This window comes from Papaver somniferum, chromosome 4 (assembly GCF_003573695.1).
Source record: "Papaver somniferum cultivar HN1 chromosome 4, ASM357369v1, whole genome shotgun sequence".
NCBI classification, from domain to species: Eukaryota; Viridiplantae; Streptophyta; class Magnoliopsida; order Ranunculales; family Papaveraceae; genus Papaver; species Papaver somniferum.
In genome coordinates this window covers 11899504-11920853 of record NC_039361.1, presented here as the reverse complement: position 1 = coordinate 11920853, position 21350 = coordinate 11899504, and the positions used below count along the sequence as shown (strand labels likewise).

Here is a 21350-nt window from a genome sequence, read left to right as displayed (position 1 = left end):
CAGAGAACAGTAATTATCACCCTCATCACATATAGGTAACCAAAAACAAACGCGGAAACAGTAAATATTTTCAGTAACTTCTACTCAGATACTCAATCGTTATCGGATCCACGTCTGATTACCAAAACTTAAATCCTCTTACAAAACTATTCTCTGCATAAGGGTTACATCAAGCTTAATTCATCGATTCTTACCACCCGTTAGATTTGACATCTTTTGCTGTTTAGTACAGGTGTATGACCCATATCATTTTATTACATCGAATTCCATGTTCTTATAAATACATAGTGATTCCGTGTATCGATGTCTTCCATTGGACGTTTTTTAGTCCTTTTTCCTTGTCTGTTTCTCATGTTCCTTTCTTCTTCTTATAGAAAGAGAGAGAGAAGAATAGGTTCAAAATCAAAATTATTAGTACTTCTTTCTCTCTGAAAACTCAAATTTAGGGTTCGTCAAGATTATCAGTTGTTAGTAGTCATGGGGCGTCAACAGGAGAATTTGGATAAGATGAAGGTTCGTCAGGATTATAGAAATCTATGGCATACTGATCTTATGAGCACTATTCAAGCTGATACTCCTTGTAAGTCTCATACATATTTCTTTTCTGATTTCTTATGAATTATTTTGATTTTTTTTGGTTGATTTTATTTTTTGTTGGAATTCGGAATTTGATTTGAAAATGTTTTGTTGTTGTTGTTGTTGTTGTTGCAGATTGTTGTATGGCGTTGTGGTGGTAAGTAAATCTTGATTTGAGTTTTGTTTTTCTAGCTGTGTAAAGTGCGATCTGATGGTTGTTTGTTGCTTTGATTGATGATTATGAGAGTTTTCTGTATGATTTTTTTTTCTCGGATGAGATTATTTTGTGTTTTCCTGGAGTAAGAATTAGTCAAATTAGAGAATATTGACTTGATTGAACTTGAGTTGACTTGATTAATATGGAGGTTTTAGGGCAATGTTGGATGAAATTGCAGAATGATTGAGGTTTTAAGATTAATTTCAAGTGTTATTGGTGGTTGAAATTCTGATAAATGCTAGGTTTACTTGTCTGTTTTAGGGGTTTCTTGCTTTGAGTTTACTTTCTTCATTGATTAGAGAAAATACAGGAGCGATTAGTAGTATCAGATGGATCAGTTGTTGTTTACCGAGGGGATCATAATTATTCATGGAAATAATCCTTGCAAACCAACGAATTTACTATTGATCTTGGCTATTAAACCTACATATGTTTAGTTTAACCTAGGTCCTAGAGCTAAGACTCATATGGATTCCATTATGAGAAAAGAAATTAGGTAACAGCAAAGTAGGGGGGAAATGGTGCGGCTATACTTCTATTGTAGGATTCGTGGCTAAGTACGAAAGAAGATAAACCTCAGTTTAGAAAATTCGAGTAACAAGATGGCGTGTCTACACTATTTTGTAGGATGTGTTAGCACACAGTGCACACTCTGGCTTTGGTTAAGGTTCTGCTATTGGATTTCAGTTCCAGTTATCTGTATGTTAATTTGATGTTTCGATGTTCATTAATCAAAATATATACTACGACATTACTACAAGTCCTTAATTTTTGTATGTACATGAATGGCGTATAAGATGATATAGATGGGTGGAGCGTGGGTTCACAAACTAGAAAAAATAATCAAAATAACTGCTAATTTGACAGTAGGACCATAGGGTAATTCTGAAACAAAGCTAATATCTTGCTGTTGTAGATCCTTTCTGCTAGAATAATCATAGAGTCTGACAGAGACGGCTATAAAGCACTTGGAAGACTACCCTGAGTTATGTCAAATTGTATTTTTCTCGGCGGCTCATAAGCCTGATAAACTTAAACATCTTCATAGCATGTAATAAGTAATATTTTATAGTTTTTCTGCTATAGCTCTTAAAGGACAGCCAGTATTGACAAGATCTTCATTTTATACATATCATGAAAATCATGTGTGGATAATGTATCTAGAAATAATAATGTGCACTGTTTTTCCTCTTCATCTTTTTCCCATTGACATTAAAAGCAAAGCTTGATATCTCTTAAATGCTTGATTTTTTTCCAGATAGTGATAACTGTATATTATGGTTTTACATTACAGAATACATCTGTTACCATGAGTAGTTATCTTTTTGTGTATCTAATCCATCGTTTCAAATTGTAGTGGACCATGTGTATCCTACATGCTTCGGAAACGAGCTATTTACAATGACATGAGAAGGTAATCAATGTCGTACTTATGCCTGAGGAGAGAACTTATCTTTTTGGTTTTAAATTCTATTAAGTGTTGAGTGACTCTTTCTTGATAAACCTTCTGCTGTTTCGATGTCAGGTATGTTTGCTGTGCTGGTTATCTCCCATGCAGTGGTAGATGTGGAGAAAGTAAGTGCCCTGAGTTTTGCCTTGCTACTGAGGTAAGAAATATCTCTCTCTCCTACAATCTGTTTGCAATTTGCTTCCTATTCTTAATAATTACTATAAGGTTATATACTTCCTCTCTTGTACAGGTTTGCCTTTGTTTTGGAAATTCAGTTGCATCCACCCGTTTTCTATTGCAAGACGAGTTCAATATACAGACAACACAATGTGATAATTGCATTATTGTAATTTCTCTCTCACTCTCTCTACCTCTGTGTGTATAGATTTTTTTTACTTATATGCATACACCTTTTATGTGTGCCGTGTTATGAATCCTTGGTCTGTGAATGCCTTAGGTTTGAAGTTCCATAAGGAAAATGCTTTTCCATTTTCTGTGTTGCATTCTTTGAGTATGAAGCATTTTTTCCGCTTTGTACACTGATATCTACCTTTTCTTGATATTCTTAATCTCTCATACATGATACTTTTCTCATTTATATAAATTTTTTTTTCATCTCTCTTACACATCAGTTTTGACTTATAGGGGTTCATGTTCTGTCTTCAACAAGTTGCCTGCATATTTTCCATTGTTGCAATGATTGTTGGAAGTGAGGAAATATCAGAAGCTTCTCAGATATTATCCTGCCTGTCTGATCTCGTCTATTGCTCGTAAGGCTTTCTTCCCGTGCCTAATAATGTCTACTGTTGCACTGATTATGAAAATTCTATTGATTGCATTTGTGACCGTACTGACTCTATGCTTTAAATTTGCATTTGCAGGGTTTGTGCTTGTATGCAGGTAAGCTCGATATATGATAGTTATATACTTTTGCGATATGTTGTGCGGATCACATCAACTGACCACTTTATGAGGAAACTGATGTGCATGTACACAGTACAGTAGCTAATGTGGCTGGTTCAATATATGCTGCCACGTCAGTGGTCAGTAAATGTGGTCCATCTAGCACAGCTGTTACTTAAGATTAGTGTGTTCGTGCCCTTCACTTTCCTAGTGATTTCATTTTGCTCATCTTAAAATTTTGGAGATTGCAGACACAACACAAGATTGAAATGGACAAAAGGGATGGAGTCTTTGGACCTCAAGTGATGGGAGTACCTCCTGTTCAAAATATGTCGCGCATTGACCAGCCAGTTCCTCCACATGTTGGATACCCACCACAGCAAGGATATGGATACCCACCACCCCAGCCTCAGGGTTACCCACCTGCTGGTTATCCCCCACAAGGATACCCTCCAGCTGGCTACCCACCTGCTGGTTACCCACCAGCAGGTTATCCTCCAAAGTAAGATATGCGCCACAGATTTCTTTCTCCTATTGAAATGGGGGTTTTCTTCCATTTTTGTTCTCTCTGTTACATGATTTGATGGACGGACGGCTTTAGTAGACTGCTGGTTTTGTGAGACCTCACAGTTATCTAGTGTTTATAATGGTTCGGTGGTTTTACCATTTCTATATTGAGACTGAAGAACAAATTATAGTTTTATGTTCCGTATCATTGTCAATGACATATTGCAGTTTGTACATCTCTCAGAATGGTTTTCGTTTGTCTATTTTTTTTAGAATAGAATAACATTTCTGACTTAGTCAAGGATATGCATTCCAGAGCTCTAAAACTTGTACACTGATTATTAATCAGTGTACCAGGGTCCCTAACTTCTTGTTTTATGGAGTAAGCTTAAGAGAACTCCACGGCTCATTTGCGAATAAAAGAGCTCAATGTTACAGGCTTAAACACGAGGATTGTATATACTGAAAACAACTATTGGGTAAGCTGAGATCTGACGGTGATGAATTTGCACAAGTTCTGAAGGTCGAATGGTCATTGTTATAGTGGCTAATATGAAAGAACAAAACTTTCTTGTACCACAGAACCTGAACTAGAGAGGCTAATCATTAACGGATGGAGAAAATGGGAAGAAGAACGCAATACCAAAAGAATGAACACTTCCTCTTTGTTACAGGCTTAAACTCAAGGATTGTATATACTGAAAACAAACTTTAACTTTTCAGTATATACTCAAATTACCAAAGAGGTGCTCAAAACTCAAATTAAAAACAAGATAATATTGATTACAAGATACGGCTAAGTCACAAGAAACATTCATCTTACTTTGGCACGACCTTTCTGATTAAAAAAACAAAGAAAAAGAACTAGGGAAAGGAATAATGTTGGAATTACCAATAGGTACTATTATGGTAGTCTTAGTTAATGGCAGGTCCACCCACTAAAGCCCAGTAAGCATAGGTCCATAATTAAAAGAAAACATGAAACTTGACCTAATTTTTTAAGCCTAGATCCTGTACACGTGCGGGACACATGTGACGTATTATCATAATTCCCAAAACACCCCGCAAGTTTTTTTAAGCTAAGAAACACGTTCGTTTCTTTTTCATTCTCTCAATTTATGTTTTCAGAGAAGAGCTCTGCAAGTGAAGATTATTTGAGGTCCTTGTTCGATTCATGAGTTCGAGCTCTGCAAGTGGAATCGGTAGGTAGATTTTTTTTTCTTACGATATTAATCATCACAACGATTTTTTGTTCGAGCTCTGCAAGTTTTATTCGAAGTTTTTCCAGTTTTTTTGTTCGATCCATGGTCTAATCGTTGTGGTGTTTGATTAAGATTTTGATCTCCATGTTTGATTTCTTGATTATTTACTAGATCTAGATGAATAATCACGTTTTTGGTTCATTTCGTTATTAGATTTGATCTAACTAGTTCCATGTTTGATTTCTTGATTATTTACTAGATCTAGATGAATAATCACGTTCTTGGTTCATTTCGTTATTAGATTTGATCTAACTAGTTCCATTTTGTTGTTTTTAGATTTGTTTTTTTGTCTGAAACAACAGTACGTATATCCTGTATTGACAGAAACCTAGCTTATTTTGAATGAAGAAGAAGAAGAAGATGCATCGTTATGACTTACGACAAGAAGATTTGTTGTGTTTCCATGTATGTTTTCTTATCATCTTCTTTGATTATTTTTTTTTGTTTTTCTTCTATTGATTGTATTATGAAGATGAAATCGATTTTCCTGACGTTTTTATGTTTTCAGGTTTTTTACAGTTTGTTTTTGTGTATGAATTGACAGTACATATTTGGTGTACTAATATAAAATTCTTATGATTTACGAGGAGAATATTTGTTTTCTGTTTCCAGGTATGCTTTCTAATCATCTTGTTTGATTATTTTGTTCGGTTTTCTTCTTTTGATTTGTTTTTTTGATTGTATTCTGATAATCAAATCGATTTGATTGACGCTTTTATGGTTTTTAGGTTTGTTACAGTTGTTTTTCGTGTATGAATTGACAGTACATATACGGCGTACTGATACAAAACTCTTCTAATTTTGTTTTATTTGAAGTTTTTCCAATTTTTTTGGCTCGATCCATGAGTATGTATGTATAATACTGATAGGAAGTGCTATTTGCTGTGTTTTTGCTCCTTTTTTAGTCTTACCCTTCAGTACTTATGTGAAATACTGTAATATGTCTTTCGATTCTCTTATTTTTCATAGATCTGTCACCTGTTTTTGTCACACTGTTGATTTGTAGTTCATGAATCTTCAGTACATATATCGCATACTCATAGGAAGTGCTCCTTGTTATGTTTAAGGAGAAGTGAAGAAGATGCAGGCATACAGTGGAGCTGCAATAATGGGTGCTGCTGTACAACAACCCAATCTTTTTACTAAAGGTTCTTCAATTTTTTTTCCCAAGTTGGGTACTACTACTGGGGATAGATTACCTTCTCAAGTTAGGCATACCCTGAAGTACGTTCAATAATTGATAGTGAGAAGAATCGTCAGTTTAACAGTTTGGAGCTCATTGCTTCAGAGAATTTTACATCTCGCGAAGTGATGGAAGCTGTGGGTTCTTGTCTCACAAACAAGTATTCAGAAGGGCTTCATGGTAAAAGGTAAAGATGGTGCTTAATGTTGTATTTTTTCCCTGTATTTGTATTGAAATGCATTTGATCATTTCATTCTGCAATGTAGGTACTATGGTGGCAATGAGTACATTGATGAGCTAGAGACACTTTGTCAACAAAGGGCTTTGGCTGCATTTCACTTAGACCCAAAGAAATGGGGAGTTAATGTCCAACCTCTGTCTGGTTCTCCTGCTAACTTTGAAGTTTACACTGCACTTCTCAACCCACATGACCGTATTATGGTAAGTTGAGGCCTCTTTCTCTTTCTCTCCAATTTTTTGAAATCAGTTTTGAACCCCTAAGGGATGTAATCAACTCTCCTTTCAAAATATGAGGCTGTATTAATTTGTTCATGTAACTGGCACAGGGTCTGGATCTTCCTCATGGAGGTCACTTGTCACATGGATTTATGACTCTTAAAAGACGGGTATCTGGGACTTCGATTTATTTTGAATCGATGCCCTACGGTCTTGATGAATCAACAGGTGCTGCTCTGCATTCTTATATTGTGTAATGACTATGTGGTCTATTGTTGTTCATTTATAATTCGTTGATAATTTGCATTCATTACCAAATTCACTTGCAGGCCTTATTGATTATGATATGCTTGAGAAAACTGCCACCCTCTTTCGACCAAAACTCATCATTGTTGGTGCTAGTGCTTATCCTCGTGATTTCGATTATCCTAGAATGAGAAAGGTATACACATATCTTTTGATTGTCAACAGTTGTGATTCTTAGTGATCAGAGAATCAGACTAGTTAACCCATTACGCACACCTAATTCCCTTTCCTGCTATGTTTCTTGAAGATTGCAGATTCTGTTGGGGCTTTTCTCATGATGGATATGGCTCACATAAGTGGTCTCGTTGCTGCATCTGTACTTGCCGACCCATTTGAATAATGTGATGCTGTAACATCCACCACTCACAAGGTACACCTAGTCCCATTCATGAAGTCTGCAAGACTGCAACTACTGACACCAACACAAGCAGCATTTGTTTTTATTGGTTTAGGTTCAAGGGTCATGTTGTTTACTATGTCTTCTGTTTCAATTTGCAGTCATTACGAGGTCCCAGAGGTGGCATGATTTTCGTCAAGAAAGATCATGTTCTTTGGGGTGATATGGAATCTGCGATTAACAATGCTGTTTTCCCAGGGTTACAGGTAACTAAAACTGTAGCGGTTATTTGTGATTTATCATTGGTTCAACATTATAACATTTTTTAGGTTTGTTACAGTTGTTTTTCGTGTATGAATTGACAGTACATATATGGCGTACTGATACAAAACTCTTCTAATTTTGTTTTATTTGAAGTTTTTCCAATTTTTTTTGGTTCGATCCATGAGTATGTATGTATAATACTGATAGGAAGTGCTATTTGCTGTGTTTTTGCTCTTTTTTTAGTCTTACCCTTCAGTACTTATGTAAAATACTGTAATATGTCTTTCGATTCTCTTATTTTTCATAAATATGTCACCTGTTGTTGTTATACTGTTGATTTGTAGTTCATGAATCTTCAGTACATATATCGCATACTCATAAGAAGTGCTCCTTGTTATGTTTGATTCAGTACGTATATGAAATACTGAAATAGATGCTCTTTGTTACGTTTGATTCAGTACTGGAATTGGATATGGAGATGATCTGGAGCTGCAGTTCAGAACTTATTGCAAGAAATGACAGATTTTGAATGATAGGAACATGAGTTGTTGTTGGTTCAGATTTGCAAGCTTGTGAAATCGGTGGTGGTCTTGATGAAGTTACAAATTGGTTGTGACGTGTGTTTGAAAGAAGGTGTGCTGCAAATGGATTTGGAGGAACATAGAAGGTTGGGTTGCTACATTGTATGATCCTACAATGTATGTGATGTAATACGTTTTCTAATTTATTTATCATTGATTCTTACAGATTTGTACTCTACCTGGAAGCAGTGCAACAAATATGTACTCGAATTTGTAAGCATTCAGATATATAATCGGATTTGTAAGCAGTACGACAGATATGTACTCAGACAGATATGTACTCAAATTTGTAAGCAGTGTAGCAAATATGTACTCGAATTTTTAAGCAGTGTACCAGATATGTACTCAAATTTGTAAGCAGTGTAGACACACACGTTTGGTAGTAATGGGCATTATGGACATTTTCATGTTTTAATTAATTTTGGACCTCCGGAAAAAAAAAATTCCGGTTGGACCCTACTATAAATAACTATATGGGCCTAGGACCAAACAAGAAATTTTCCTTTCTGTATCATACAAACGTCTTCTGTAGTTAAGACCCAAACTCCATTCAAAACCATCAACTTCGGTTTGAAATTAAAGCAACCATAAGCCGACTTTCTTTTGTTCACGGAGCTTAGTTTGCGAACCACATATTTTTTGTAAGCGGGCTACCGAATAAGTCGAATGTGTTTGTTCACGGATCTTAGTTTGCGAGACTTATATGGGCTAGGTCTAGAAAATGTTTTAGTTGAATCCCATACATCGCTTCTGACTGTGTTGGATGACAATGGTTAATAGATGGTACGTAGTTTTTTAAAAACAAAGAATTAATTCGACTCACTTCATTATATTCGAACAAGTAATCTAACCGCGCAGCTATGTACAATTTTGCTTGCTGACAAGGATGAACCTTAAGATTTTACGTGATGAAAAGATGAAGTGATTAAAAGTAGGTGTGCACATACTCTGCCCATACCCGCCAATCCTACCCTACCCGCCAGTTTTTTAACCGTATCTTACCCTATCCACTATTTGGCGGGTAGGATGGCGGGTATAGACCATATCCTATCCACCCTATTTAGGGATGCACATATCCTACTCATACCCGCAAACCCTACCCTACCCGTTGTGCAGCCCTAATTAAAAGGCAATGCAAAAATAGGAACCAAAAACCAATCAGCGACAAATGAAGAGGCCCGGACAGCATTTTGAACATTTTCAAGTGTTTCGCTAATAGCCCAGCTAGGGCTATGTTGTTGTTGCATAACTTTCTCCTATAGGAGGTACGGGGTTAGCTAATAGCTCATATAGAGCTATTGGATGGGCATTCAATTCATAGCTGACTGGCGATATGGAGGGCAAATCTGACTTATTACGTGCACAATCTCCAAGATAGTGTTCTCCGATGTGGGACTATCATCTAACAGAGTAATGTGGTTTTAAGGAAATTTTGTCATAACAAGACGCAGGGATGGGGTGTTTCGTGTTTGGACCTCAAGGAATGGGAGTGGGAATGCCTTGAGGTCAACTAACAAATGTCCCGTATAGACCAGTCAATTCAGAATTACCCACGCTGGTTATCCTGTCCAAGTAGTTTTCTATTTTTCTCTGAGTATAGATCATTCTCTGAGTATAGTAATAAAATATGAGTATCGAGACGGATCATCGAATAAGAAAAATCAATCAAACATAATTAAAGAACACAAGAAAATTAAAGTGGTTCGGCACTAACGCCTACGTCCACTGACAGAACCCCGTAGGGTGAATTAGATTGACCTCCAGATGTACTGGGATATATTATCGTTACATAAGGCACTCTTATTTATAGAGCGAGTGATAACAGATAAACTTTGACTAACTACATGATAAACTGCAGATCCACAAATCTTGGATGCTTTAACTGTTCTTAGTTAGATTACACATATTACTTAACTTAGTCTATCTTCATCTGCACGTACTTAGTCTTCTCTTCATTTGAATTGTACGATCACCTTGGTGGTGATACACGAACATAATATTCCAACACCCCCCTCAAGTTGAACACGAAACTTTTGTGAAGTGTACAACTTGAATAATCTCAGAAGATAACTTTGTAACCTAAATTGTGTATTGTTGATAGAAGCAAAAAGCGACTAAGTCGATATAATACATCTCGAATCAAGAGTTATTAAGATGCAGAAAACGAAATAGGGACAAAATAATTTTAGATGAGTAAGCCGGAGACACCAATACATACCAGAAAATTAGTACATGGATGAGCAAAATATATTGCTTTGAGAATTTCTAACCAAGACGAGACAAACATCCCTGCCTGTAACAATTGATGGAGTCTGATTGCGGTGAACTGATGATGGAGTCTGATCGTTCAGTAATCAAACCTGAACCACTGTGAAATGTAAACATCATTTGTTGAATACAAAACACAGAAAATATCATTCCAATTAATATTCCATGATATTAAAAAGAAAGGATCTTGCCGTGAACAATTGGAAAGAAGAAAAACGCTGATAAAATACCATTTGAGCGGATCTCCCCGCTCTGATAAAATCAACGATAATGTAATCGAAAGCTATATTTAGAGGAATATATAAGCTCATAAAACCCCTAAGAAGATCTTGGATAAAGATCTGAAAAATAGACATGATAATCAAAAAGAGTTTTCGTGAGTGAAAACTGTTTTCAGAAAGGGTCCGAGGAAATCCATGGAGAATGGATTGTGATTGTGTTGTGATGAATACATCCCAAGAAAAAAATGGGACATGAGAAGGACAGAGTCGTATAGTTGATAACAACGGCCTTGTGACCCTAAACAAAAGTTAAAAAAACACTTTGACTTCTTGAAGAAACAGAAAATTGAACCGAATGTTCTTGACAAATTGAACAAACATGATTTGGCGAATAAGATTAACCTCGACAAACAAGAACAAATGTTTGCGAGAGATATTTATTTCCACCTGAATTGGGAATCAATTACCTATTAAAAGGATAATAACGACCAACAATAGAGTAAAGCGCCAGAGATCTATTTGGACTCTTAAACTCTAAGATTTGTTATAGAATCTACGTAAAAACCATTTGTGATATGGCCGTGAAAAGTAGATGATGAAAACCCGAAGGAAAACTGATTTGCAATGAAAAACAAAATTTTAATTTTCTTGCGGAAGCGATTTGAGCGGATCTCCCCGCTCTGATACCATAATAAATATGGGTACCGAGACGGATCATCGATTAAGAAAAATCAATCAAACATAATTAAAGAAGACAAGAGAATTAAAGTGGTTGGGCACTAACGCCTACGTCCACTGACAGAACCCCATATGGTGAATTAGATTGATCTGTAGATGTACTGGGATAGATTATCGTTACATAAGGCACTCTTATTTATAGAGTGAGCGATAAGAGATAAACTTTGACTAACTACATGATTGTTGGTTAAACTTCAACATAGAAGTCACTAACAAGCTGGTTAGGACAAGATTAGGAAATCGATGTAATCCTAAGGGAATTAGAAGTCATCTAGTTCTAAGAAAAGGAAAGACATGTAATAAGGTAATAGGACTAGGAAAAGGAATTCATAGTTCTATATATATATATATGATCACCAAAGTTGTGGTTGATCATAAGAGCAAGATTAGAGCTTGTGTTTAGTTTTGAGAGATTTTATAAACATCAATAAATAGAGTTGTCTTTATATAAGCTAAGTTTCATCTTGCAGTTGCCATTAATTGGTATCAGAGCTTGTTTCTGAGCCATGGAAAACGAAACCACCATTGTGGGTGCAAAACAGTTCACACCACCATCAATACAAGTTCCAATCCTCAACGCCACAAAATACACAGTATGGGCCATGAGAATGAAGGTACTGATGAAAATCTACAAGGTTTGGGATACAATTGAACCAGGAACAGATGATGCAGATAAGAACAACATCGCTATAGGATTACTCTTTCAAGCAATACCAGAATGTCTTGTTCTACAAGTTGGTGAACAGGAAACTTCAAAGAAAATTTGGGATGCAATAAAGGCACGTTATCTCGGAGCTGATCGAGTTAAAGAAGCCCGTCTGCAAACCTTAATGTCTGAATTTGAAAGAGTGAGGATGAAAGACACTGATACTATTGATAGCTTTGCAGGAAAGCTATCAGAGATAGACTCAAAAGATGCGTCACTTGGACAATCCATTGATGAAGATAAACTGGTAAAGAAGTTTCTCAATAGTTTACCAAGATCCAAGTATATTCATATCATAGCTTCTCTCGAACAAGTCTTAGATTTAACGAAGACTAGCTATGAAGATATAATTGGAAGACTGAAAGCATATGAAGAGAGAATCCTTGATGAAGAAAACAATGGAGAAACTCAAGGAAAACTCTTGTACACAAACTCTTACCAACAAAACTCTGCGACAAGAGGAAGAGGTTGTGGAAGAGGTGGTAGAGTAAACAGAGGCCGAGGAAGGGGAGGAAGGTTTAACTCACAAGATAGAACAACAAGTCATAATGATCAAAACCAAGGGAAAGAAAAGAAGGATAAATCAAACATTATTTGTTACAGATGTGATAAACCAGTACACTTCTCCTCTGTATTCCCTGAAAGAACACAAAAGATGGAAGAAGCAAACAAGAATGAAACAAGGGAAGCAGATACAACTCTTTTCATGCACGAAATTGTATTCTTAAACGAAGGGAAACTAATACCAAAGAACTACGAATGAAAGGATGGAGAAGAAGGAATCTGGTATTTAGGTAATGGATCCAGCAATCACATGACTGGTAAGAGACACTATTTTTCTGAACTCAATGAGAAAATCAAAGGACAAGTGAAGTTTGGGGATGGATCTTCTGTAGAAATTGAAGGGAAAGGATCAATTTTATTTCAGAGCAAGACCGGAGAACAGAATCTTGTCACAAACATCTACTTCATCCCAAACTTACAAAGCAATATTCTAAGTTTAGGACAAGCTACAGAAGTTGGATGTGATGTTAGAATGCGACAAGATTATCTAACAGTTCATGACCCAAGTGTAATACTTTTAGTTAGAGTCTCACGCTCACAGAATATACTCTACAAGATAAGTCTCATGACTGGAAGGCCATTGTGTCTGAATATGAGACTGGAAGATCAGACATGGAAGTGGCATGCAAGATTAAGACACATAAGCTTTAGAACTTTAAAGGCAATGTCTCAGAACAAGATGGTTCGAGGGCTACCACAGATAAACGATGAATCAAGGATCTGTGAATCATGTTTAGTTGGGAAACAAACGCGTCAAGGTTTTCCAAAATAAACAACATTCAGAGCCTCAAAGCCATCAGAGCTTCTTCATGCTGATTTATGTGGTCCTATTACACCACAACAGAACGGAGTGGTGGAGAGGAGAAACAGGACTCTAATGGAGATGACAAGAAGTTCTTTAAAGGCTATGCAGGTACCTAATTATCTATGAGAAGAAGCTGTACGACACTCCACATACCTAATAAACAGGATACCTACGAAAGCTCTGAAAGACATGACTCCATATGAAAGTTTGCGAAAGAGAAAACCAAACATAGATCATTTAAGAGTGTTTGGTTGCAAAGCATACACAAAATTTGATTCTACAACTCTTAAAAAACTGGATGATCGATCTCAGACTCTTGTGCATCTAGGAATTGAGCCTGGATCCAAAGCTTACAGATTATTCAATCGAACAACGAAAAGAGTAATAGTGAGTCGAGATGTGGTATTCGATGAAAAAGCAAACTGGAACTGGAAAGAAACTAATGATGGGCCAAGTAGGGATCCAGGAATGTTTCACATGAGATGGGGTCAAGTAATTGATGAAGGCGAAGGACCCATAATCATCAATACCAATGGAAACAATGATGTTATTCAAGAAGAAGAAGAGAATAATAAAAACACTGAGAATAACGAAGAAGTAGAAGAAGAAGAAGAAGAAGAGGAGATGGATGAAATAACTCAACCCATTCCACTGCGAAAATCAACAAGACAGATACAAAAGCCACAGTATCTGGAGGATTATGTTCTTCAAGCTGCAGAAGAATGTGAGATTATGCTACTTTCTGTTAATGATGAACCAAGGAAATTTCAGGAAGCAAAGGTCTCGACTAAATGGACACAAGCATGTAGAGAAGAAATTATTTCAATCAACAGAAACAAGACTTGGTTTCTAGTTGATAAGCCAGGTGGGGTAAAAGCGATTGGCCTCAAGTGGATCTTCAAGGTTAAAAGAAATGCTGGCGGAACTATTAACAAATATAAGGCAAGACTTGTAGCTAAGGGATACGTTCAAGAATCAGGCATAGACTTTGATGAAGTTTTCGCACCAGTTGCTAGACTAGAGACAATCCGTCTCTTAATAGCAGAGGAAGCATCAAACTCATGGGAAATTCACCACTTAGACGTTAAGACAACATTCTTACATGGTGAATTGCGAGAAGATGTGTATGTTGAACAACCAGAAGGTTTCGAAGTAAAGGGACAAGAACATAGAGTTTACAAGTTGACAAAAGCTTTCTATGGTCTAAGACAAGCCCCTCGAGCCTGGAATACAAAGTTAGATCAAATCTTAAGAGAAATCAGATTTGTTAAGTGTTCTAAAGAAACTTCTGTATACAGAAGAGAAGAAAAGGGAACGCTTCTTGTGATTGCAGTCTATGTAGATGATCTATTTTTAACTGGCAACTCCCTTAAGGTGATCAATGAGTTCAAGAGAGAAATGTCATCAAAGTTTGAGATGTCAGACCTCGGAAAACTCACTTATTACCTTGGCATAGAAGTCCATCAAGGAGTAGATGGGATTCAGATTAAACAAGAAGCTTATGCAAGGAGAATTCTGAAAGAAGCAGGACTTGAAACTTGTAATCCAAATAAGACACCAATGGAGTTTGGACTTAAAGTTTCAAAGGCACAAGAAGAAGCAGAGATTGATTCAACGAGTTATAGAAGAAATGTTGGATGCCTAAGATATTTGTTACACACAAGACCAGACTTGGATTTCTCTGTGGGAGTAGCTAGTCGTTATATGCAAAGTCCATGCAAGTCTCATGGTGACATCATGAAGCAAATATTAAGATACCTAAAAGGAACAATCACGTATGGATTGAAGTATGGTCGAGGAGGATCAAAAGGAATTGTTGGGTATAGTGACAGCAGTCATAATATTGACCAAGATGATGGAAAAGGTACACCTGGTCATATATTTTATCTAGGTGAAGCACCTATTACATGGTGTTCACAGAAGCAAGACACAGTAGCTCTGTCATCATGCGAAGCTGAGTTTATGGATGCAACAGAAGCAGCTAAACAATCAATACGGCTTCAAGAACTGTTGGGTGAAATCAAAGGAAGAGAACCTGAAAAAAGTTCTCATCAAGATTGATAATAAGTCTGCAATTGCACTCACTAAAAATCCAGTGTTTCATGGTAAGACGAAACACATTCACAAAAGGTATCATTTCATACGAGAGTGCATCGATAAGGAGGTCATTAACGTAGAACACATACCTGAAACTCAGCAGAAAGCAGATATATTGACAAAGGCATTAGCTCGGATCAAGTTTGAAGAAATGAGACAACTGATTGGAGTACAAGATATGTCACGGGTAAGGTTGAAGCTTAACGGGGAGAATGTTGGTTAAACTTCAACACAGAAGTCACTAACAAGCTGGTTAGGACAAGATTAGGAAATTGATGTAATCCTAAGGGAATTAGAAGTCATCTAGTTCTAAGAAAAGAAAAGACATGTAATTAGGTAATAGGACTAGGAAAATGAATTCATAGTTCTATATATATATATGATCACCAAAGTTGTGGTTGATCATAAGAGCAAGATTAGAGCTTGTGTTTAGTTTTGAGAGATTTTTCTAAACATCAATAAAGAGAGTTGTCTTTATATAAGCTAAGTTTCATCTTGCAGTTGCCATTAATGATAAACTGCAGATCCACAAATCTTAGATGCTTTAACTCTTCTTAGTTAGATTACACATATTACTTGACTTAGTCTATCTTCATTTGCACGTACTTAGTCTTCTCTTCATTTGAACTGTACGATCACCTTGGTGGTGATACACGAACACAATATTCCAACATATAGATCAATCATATATACTTTTCTAGTAGTCGTCACAAATCCTTAAAACCATATATACTTTTCTAGACACCATGCTGCTGTTAATCCTCCCATCATTATGAAGGATATTTAGAATCATCGATTAGCTGAGTTATGCAAGTGGTTAGGTTAATTGTTGACAAACGATCACTTTAGTGATTGATGTTGGTGCTTCTTAAGTTCAGTTCACTGGTTGGTCACAAATCCTTGATCTCTTCATTTACTAAGGACAAAACTTGTTAGAGATGAAAGGAAACATATGTTGTACGCCAACCCAACCGTCATTTGAATGCTAACTCGTTCATCGCTTCGAGGGTTCATATATTATTATATCTTTAGGAATTGATCAGCTGGTTTATACCAGTGGTTTTGAAGCTCTTTTCTCAAACTATGGAATTCTAACAGACATTTGATTGCTGTGGTTTTACCTCACTTGAAACATAGCTTTGATGCCTGTGAAGGGGTTGAAGTTGTGGATCTCCTCCCTGTGAATCTCGACTACAGGTTGGAGTCTTACGCAGTATTTTTTGTTTTTCGTTCCGTTAGTTATTATTGTTTTGCTAAACTTGTTTAGTGAATCACATGCATGGTTAACCCCAATGACCGACCTATAGTTGGGCTAAAGGGAACTTTAGTCCGGGTAGGCTTCCCAGTCCACAAGCCAATTTTTTTTTTTTGCTCGACCAAGGTTTTTAGCCCGGACCTTAAAAGGAAATTTATCTATTCTGGGTCCATCCCTGGTTAACCCCTGATTAACCCTTAACTTTCACTATCTCTATTTGAATAGAAACCGAATGAATTAATTGATGGCAGATGTTCTTACTCAATGTTTTTATAAAACAGTAGGATTTTGTCTACTGAAAGCAAACCACAACTTCTTGATTTTTCGCAGTAAAATATGCTGCCATTGAGTTTGCAAGCAACGTAAAAGATTGAATTTATAATCGAGTAAAAAAATAGGTTCGAGAAAAATACCAAAAAGCTGGTCAAAATCAAATTAAAAACAAAATAATAAAGGATGATAATAAAATGCAAAATCATGAGAAACTTAATTTACTTGTACCTAATTGAAAATATTATGATGTAAGATACTTCTGTTGTAGTCGCTGCATTAAGTTCCTTTCTCCATAAAACTACCAGATTTAAGCGAAACAAGGCTCTCCATTTAAGTTATTGGTTCATCCATTCTCCCCCCGATTGGCCATGGGTACAAGACTCTAGGGGACAACAACCAACATAGCTAGGTTTAACTGTGTCTTTCTTGGGGTCATATAAAATGTAACCCCGGTAAACATTACTCATCAGAATCTCGCCATTTTTAAGATGCCAAATTGGTTGATACCTAAAACTACAAATTGTCTCTGAATTGACAGTGATTTGCTTACTTAAAGATTCTTTCACTCATAATTTTCATGACCCGTACAACGCAAGAGAAACTTGAATAAACTGTAGTGGCGGAAAATCCCACAACTACACCCAATAAAGTGATAAGAACACAAAGTCTAAGTCATGGGGATAAACTTAAACATTAATTGATATTATGCACCTCTTTACGTCAGATATGATCTTCAAATGAGCCACTACAAGAAAACTTGGATTAAGCAACCATGCATTTTTAGTTGCAAAAGCCCATTTTGAGTCGCTCTAGCCATTATAGCCACTAAAAATGGCACTCGCTCTCGAGTTGCAAGAAGTGGGATTTGTGTAGATCTAGAGAAGCTAGGCACTCGCTCTAAATATGTTTCAACTACCATCCGTGATTAACTTATATCATTGGTTTAAGTTTATTCCAATTATTCTAAATTGGGTTGCTCTAAATATGCTTCAACTACATCAGTGACTAGCTAACATTATTGCTTTAAACTTACTCCAATCATCCACAAGTGAGTCGCTCAAAATATGCTTCAACTATCATCAGCAGCCAAGTAATGTCATTGCTTTACAGTTATTCCAACCATCCAAGCGAGTAATATGTTAAGTTGACATACGCCTTAAGCAACTTAACTGACCAATAATCAGTTGCTCAAGGTTGTTTGAAGTACCAGATTTTAGTCGGTGTAAACTTTGAACTCATCTGAATTTAGTTGGTCTAATTACTCATCAAACAGAGAATGTCCCGGTTTGCGGTTCGTTAAAAGACTTCCGGCCAATTTGACTCAAATTAAATAAATTAAAATTAATACAGAAAATAAATATGAACCAAATTAGATGCAAAATCAATTTTTTTTTTCGAAGAAGAAAAGTTTAATGCAAAATCAATTTGATTTATTATCACTAAATTCAATTGACAACATCTGTTATTATTCAGAAAAATTACAGTCTCATGTTTTACAAAAACCAAAATTAGATAAAATACAATCTTATATCTTTGAAAAAATAAATTAGAATTTCATCATGGTAAGGAACAACGTTAATACAACTACTTCGACTTTGAAGCACCCATCGAAGTTCTTTTAATCACTGGAAGAGCTTGAAAACACTGAAATATCATTCAAACTGTTCTTTTAGCTCTGATTTAGAGTACCCATTCCAGATCTAGTTTCTTCCTCCAAAAAAAAGTGATAAACTTTGTTCCTGCATATATACAAACAAGCAAATCAAAAGAAGAACTAACTATAATAACGTAATGAAACTTAAACAAAAATAGGATGAAGAACTAAATCAAGAAACCAATCAATGATATTTTGTACCTTCTTCAATAAAGCTAGCTGAGAGGAGAAAATCTAACATGATTTGTTCATTCCAAACCAAAAACACTAAAAATCAGACCCATTGAAAAAAATTCAAAGGATCCTAAGACAACCATATTCATATAGCGGCTAACAGAAATTAACAGTGTAGACAAAAAAAAATCACCATTGAAAAAAATCAAAGAATCCTAAGCCAACAGGAAGCATGAAGTCTTGATTAAACAAATCTTTATGGAAAACATGAGTATGAAGAGAGATGCATACAGATGCAGATTAGTATAGAGGAAGAAGAAACGGAAGTTGTAATCAAAGAAACATCGTATCAACAATACCTAAACTTTGATAAACCAAACCAACATTCAAGATCTAAATTCCTTTACTAAGAAATGAACATCATTTATCAATACAACAACTCAATGAGCATCAATTAACAACCTTCATCATTTAGCACGAGAACTACTACGACAAAGTAAAGTTGATGAAGAATATGAAAAGATTGTGAGAGGGAGGCGCATGGTTCAACTTGTTTTGAGAGAGAGAAGGAGGAAAGATAAGAGGCTAAAATGAGTGGATAGGAAAGGATTAGGGTTTCTATACGATTTCTATAGAGAGGCCAAATACAGACCGTAGGATTAGATGGAATAAAAACTAGATTGATGGATGGGGTTTATCTCATTGCCACGTCACGGAATATCTCTAGTAGGTTCTTGCTGCACATGTACCACGGGACATAAGCCCACGCGTCATTTTTCGATTTTTTTTTGTTTTGTTTTTTCTAAAAAGGAAAATATGTGAATCCGTATGAGTATTTCTTTTGTGTTAGTGTCGGTTGGATTATATGTCCTAGTTTTCTATTGGTTGGACTAAAGTCATACAGATTGTGATTTTCATTATTTAAGTATACATGCTTCAAAAAGAAAAAGAAAAAAAATCATTTAAGTATAATTGTGTTTTTTCTCGTACATCTAAATAATCCGTGATAATTTCGTTTATGTAGTGATTAAATAATTTTTTTCATATGTAATTCGTGATAATTATCTTGATAATTCAATTTTAGTGAAAAGAGATTATAGTCCAGCTTGTTGCTCGGCTACCGACAAGTCTCTTGTCCGATAAGAATATTTTATACTAATTGTATTTTTAAAGAATTGTATCTCCAAACTAAAAGGAAAAAAAAAAGGAAAAAAAAAGATGATACTGTAACTGCTAATCTAATTCAAATAAAATCATTACTTGTGGGGTGGATTAAAATTATTTTTTTGGACCAAAGTCCTCTTATATAAGGAAGGTATGCATACCCTTGGATCTGACTTTCACGAGATGGTAGTGATACGCATACCCCTCGATCCTGAATCCATGAACTAATCAGAGGTATGCATACTATTGATGGTGGATTTTTTACGACGGTCAAGTTCGTAGCATCTATAATTATGTATCTCTGACCACATCAAAAACATAAGAGATTTTATCTCTAGCAACCTGATAGCTGAGTTTGTGTACTTGATAACTAATTCCAACGAGGACTCATAAATTTTGATATTTTACCTCTCCAGTTCATCAGATAGCTAAATCCACTAGTGAATATCGAGTCATTCCGAGTAAAACCATCGAATGTTGAGCAAAATCGAATGACACCAACGAATGTTGAGTCAATACGAGTAAGTTCGGTAAATATTGAGTAAATAAGGGAAAGTACGGTATGCATACCCCTTAGGTTTAAGTTCGGGAATAGGGGAAGGTATGCATACCCCTTGGATCTGACTTTCACGAGTTGGCAGTGATACACATACCCTTGATCCTGAATTCATGAAATAATCATAGTTATGCATACCCGGTAGAAACCTGGCGCCTGAGTTTGTGTACTTGGTAGCTAATTCCACAGAGGAACCATTAGTTCTGATATTTTACCTCTCCAGTTCATCAGTTAGCTAAATCCACTGGTTAATAATGAGTCATTCCGAGTAAAATCGGAGAATGTTGAGCGAAATCGAATGTCATAGGGGAATATCGAGTCAATACGAGTAAGTTCGATGAAAAATTAGTCAATAAAGGAAAGTACGGTATGCATACCCCTTGGGTTTGAGTTCGATAATAAGGGAAGGTAAGCATACCCCTTGGGTCTGACTTTCGCAAGATGGTCGTGATACACATACCCCTTGAGCCCGAATTCGTGACCTAATCATAGGTATGCATACCCGGCAGGGGTGCAGACGGTACGGTTCGGCTCGGTTCTTGACGAGACCGAGTACCTGTACCTCCCTAGCCGCGGTTCCAAAATTTTGGACCGGTACCTGTACCTTGTACCTCAGTTCTGGTACCATTTGGTACACGTCCGGTACCAGGTACGGTTCCGGTACCAGTCGGTACTTTTCCAGACATAAATATATGTCTTCTTCTCTGACAATCTAAGTACCTGTTTTTTACCTATTTTTCAATATATTAAGTATTACTAATATCTCAAATTCTCATTCAAAGCAACAACTAATAAGTAGGAATATTACTAGCAAACCAAACAAACAATGTCTT

The 21350-nt window shown here is 36.1% G+C and overlaps 1 protein-coding gene across 1 annotated transcript; it reads left to right on the top strand.

Moving 5' to 3' along the window:
* Positions 1-314: 314 nt before the first annotated feature.
* Positions 315-3909, top strand: LOC113274745. The gene is made up of 8 exons (XM_026524133.1): positions 315-580; positions 712-733; positions 2151-2207; positions 2319-2400; positions 2494-2589; positions 2889-3013; positions 3125-3143; positions 3398-3909. Exons 1-8 carry the CDS (start codon positions 478-480, stop codon positions 3650-3652), a joined length of 759 nt encoding a protein of 252 aa, XP_026379918.1. The 5' UTR covers positions 315-477; the 3' UTR covers positions 3653-3909.
* The last annotated feature ends 17441 nt before the right edge of the window (positions 3910-21350 follow it).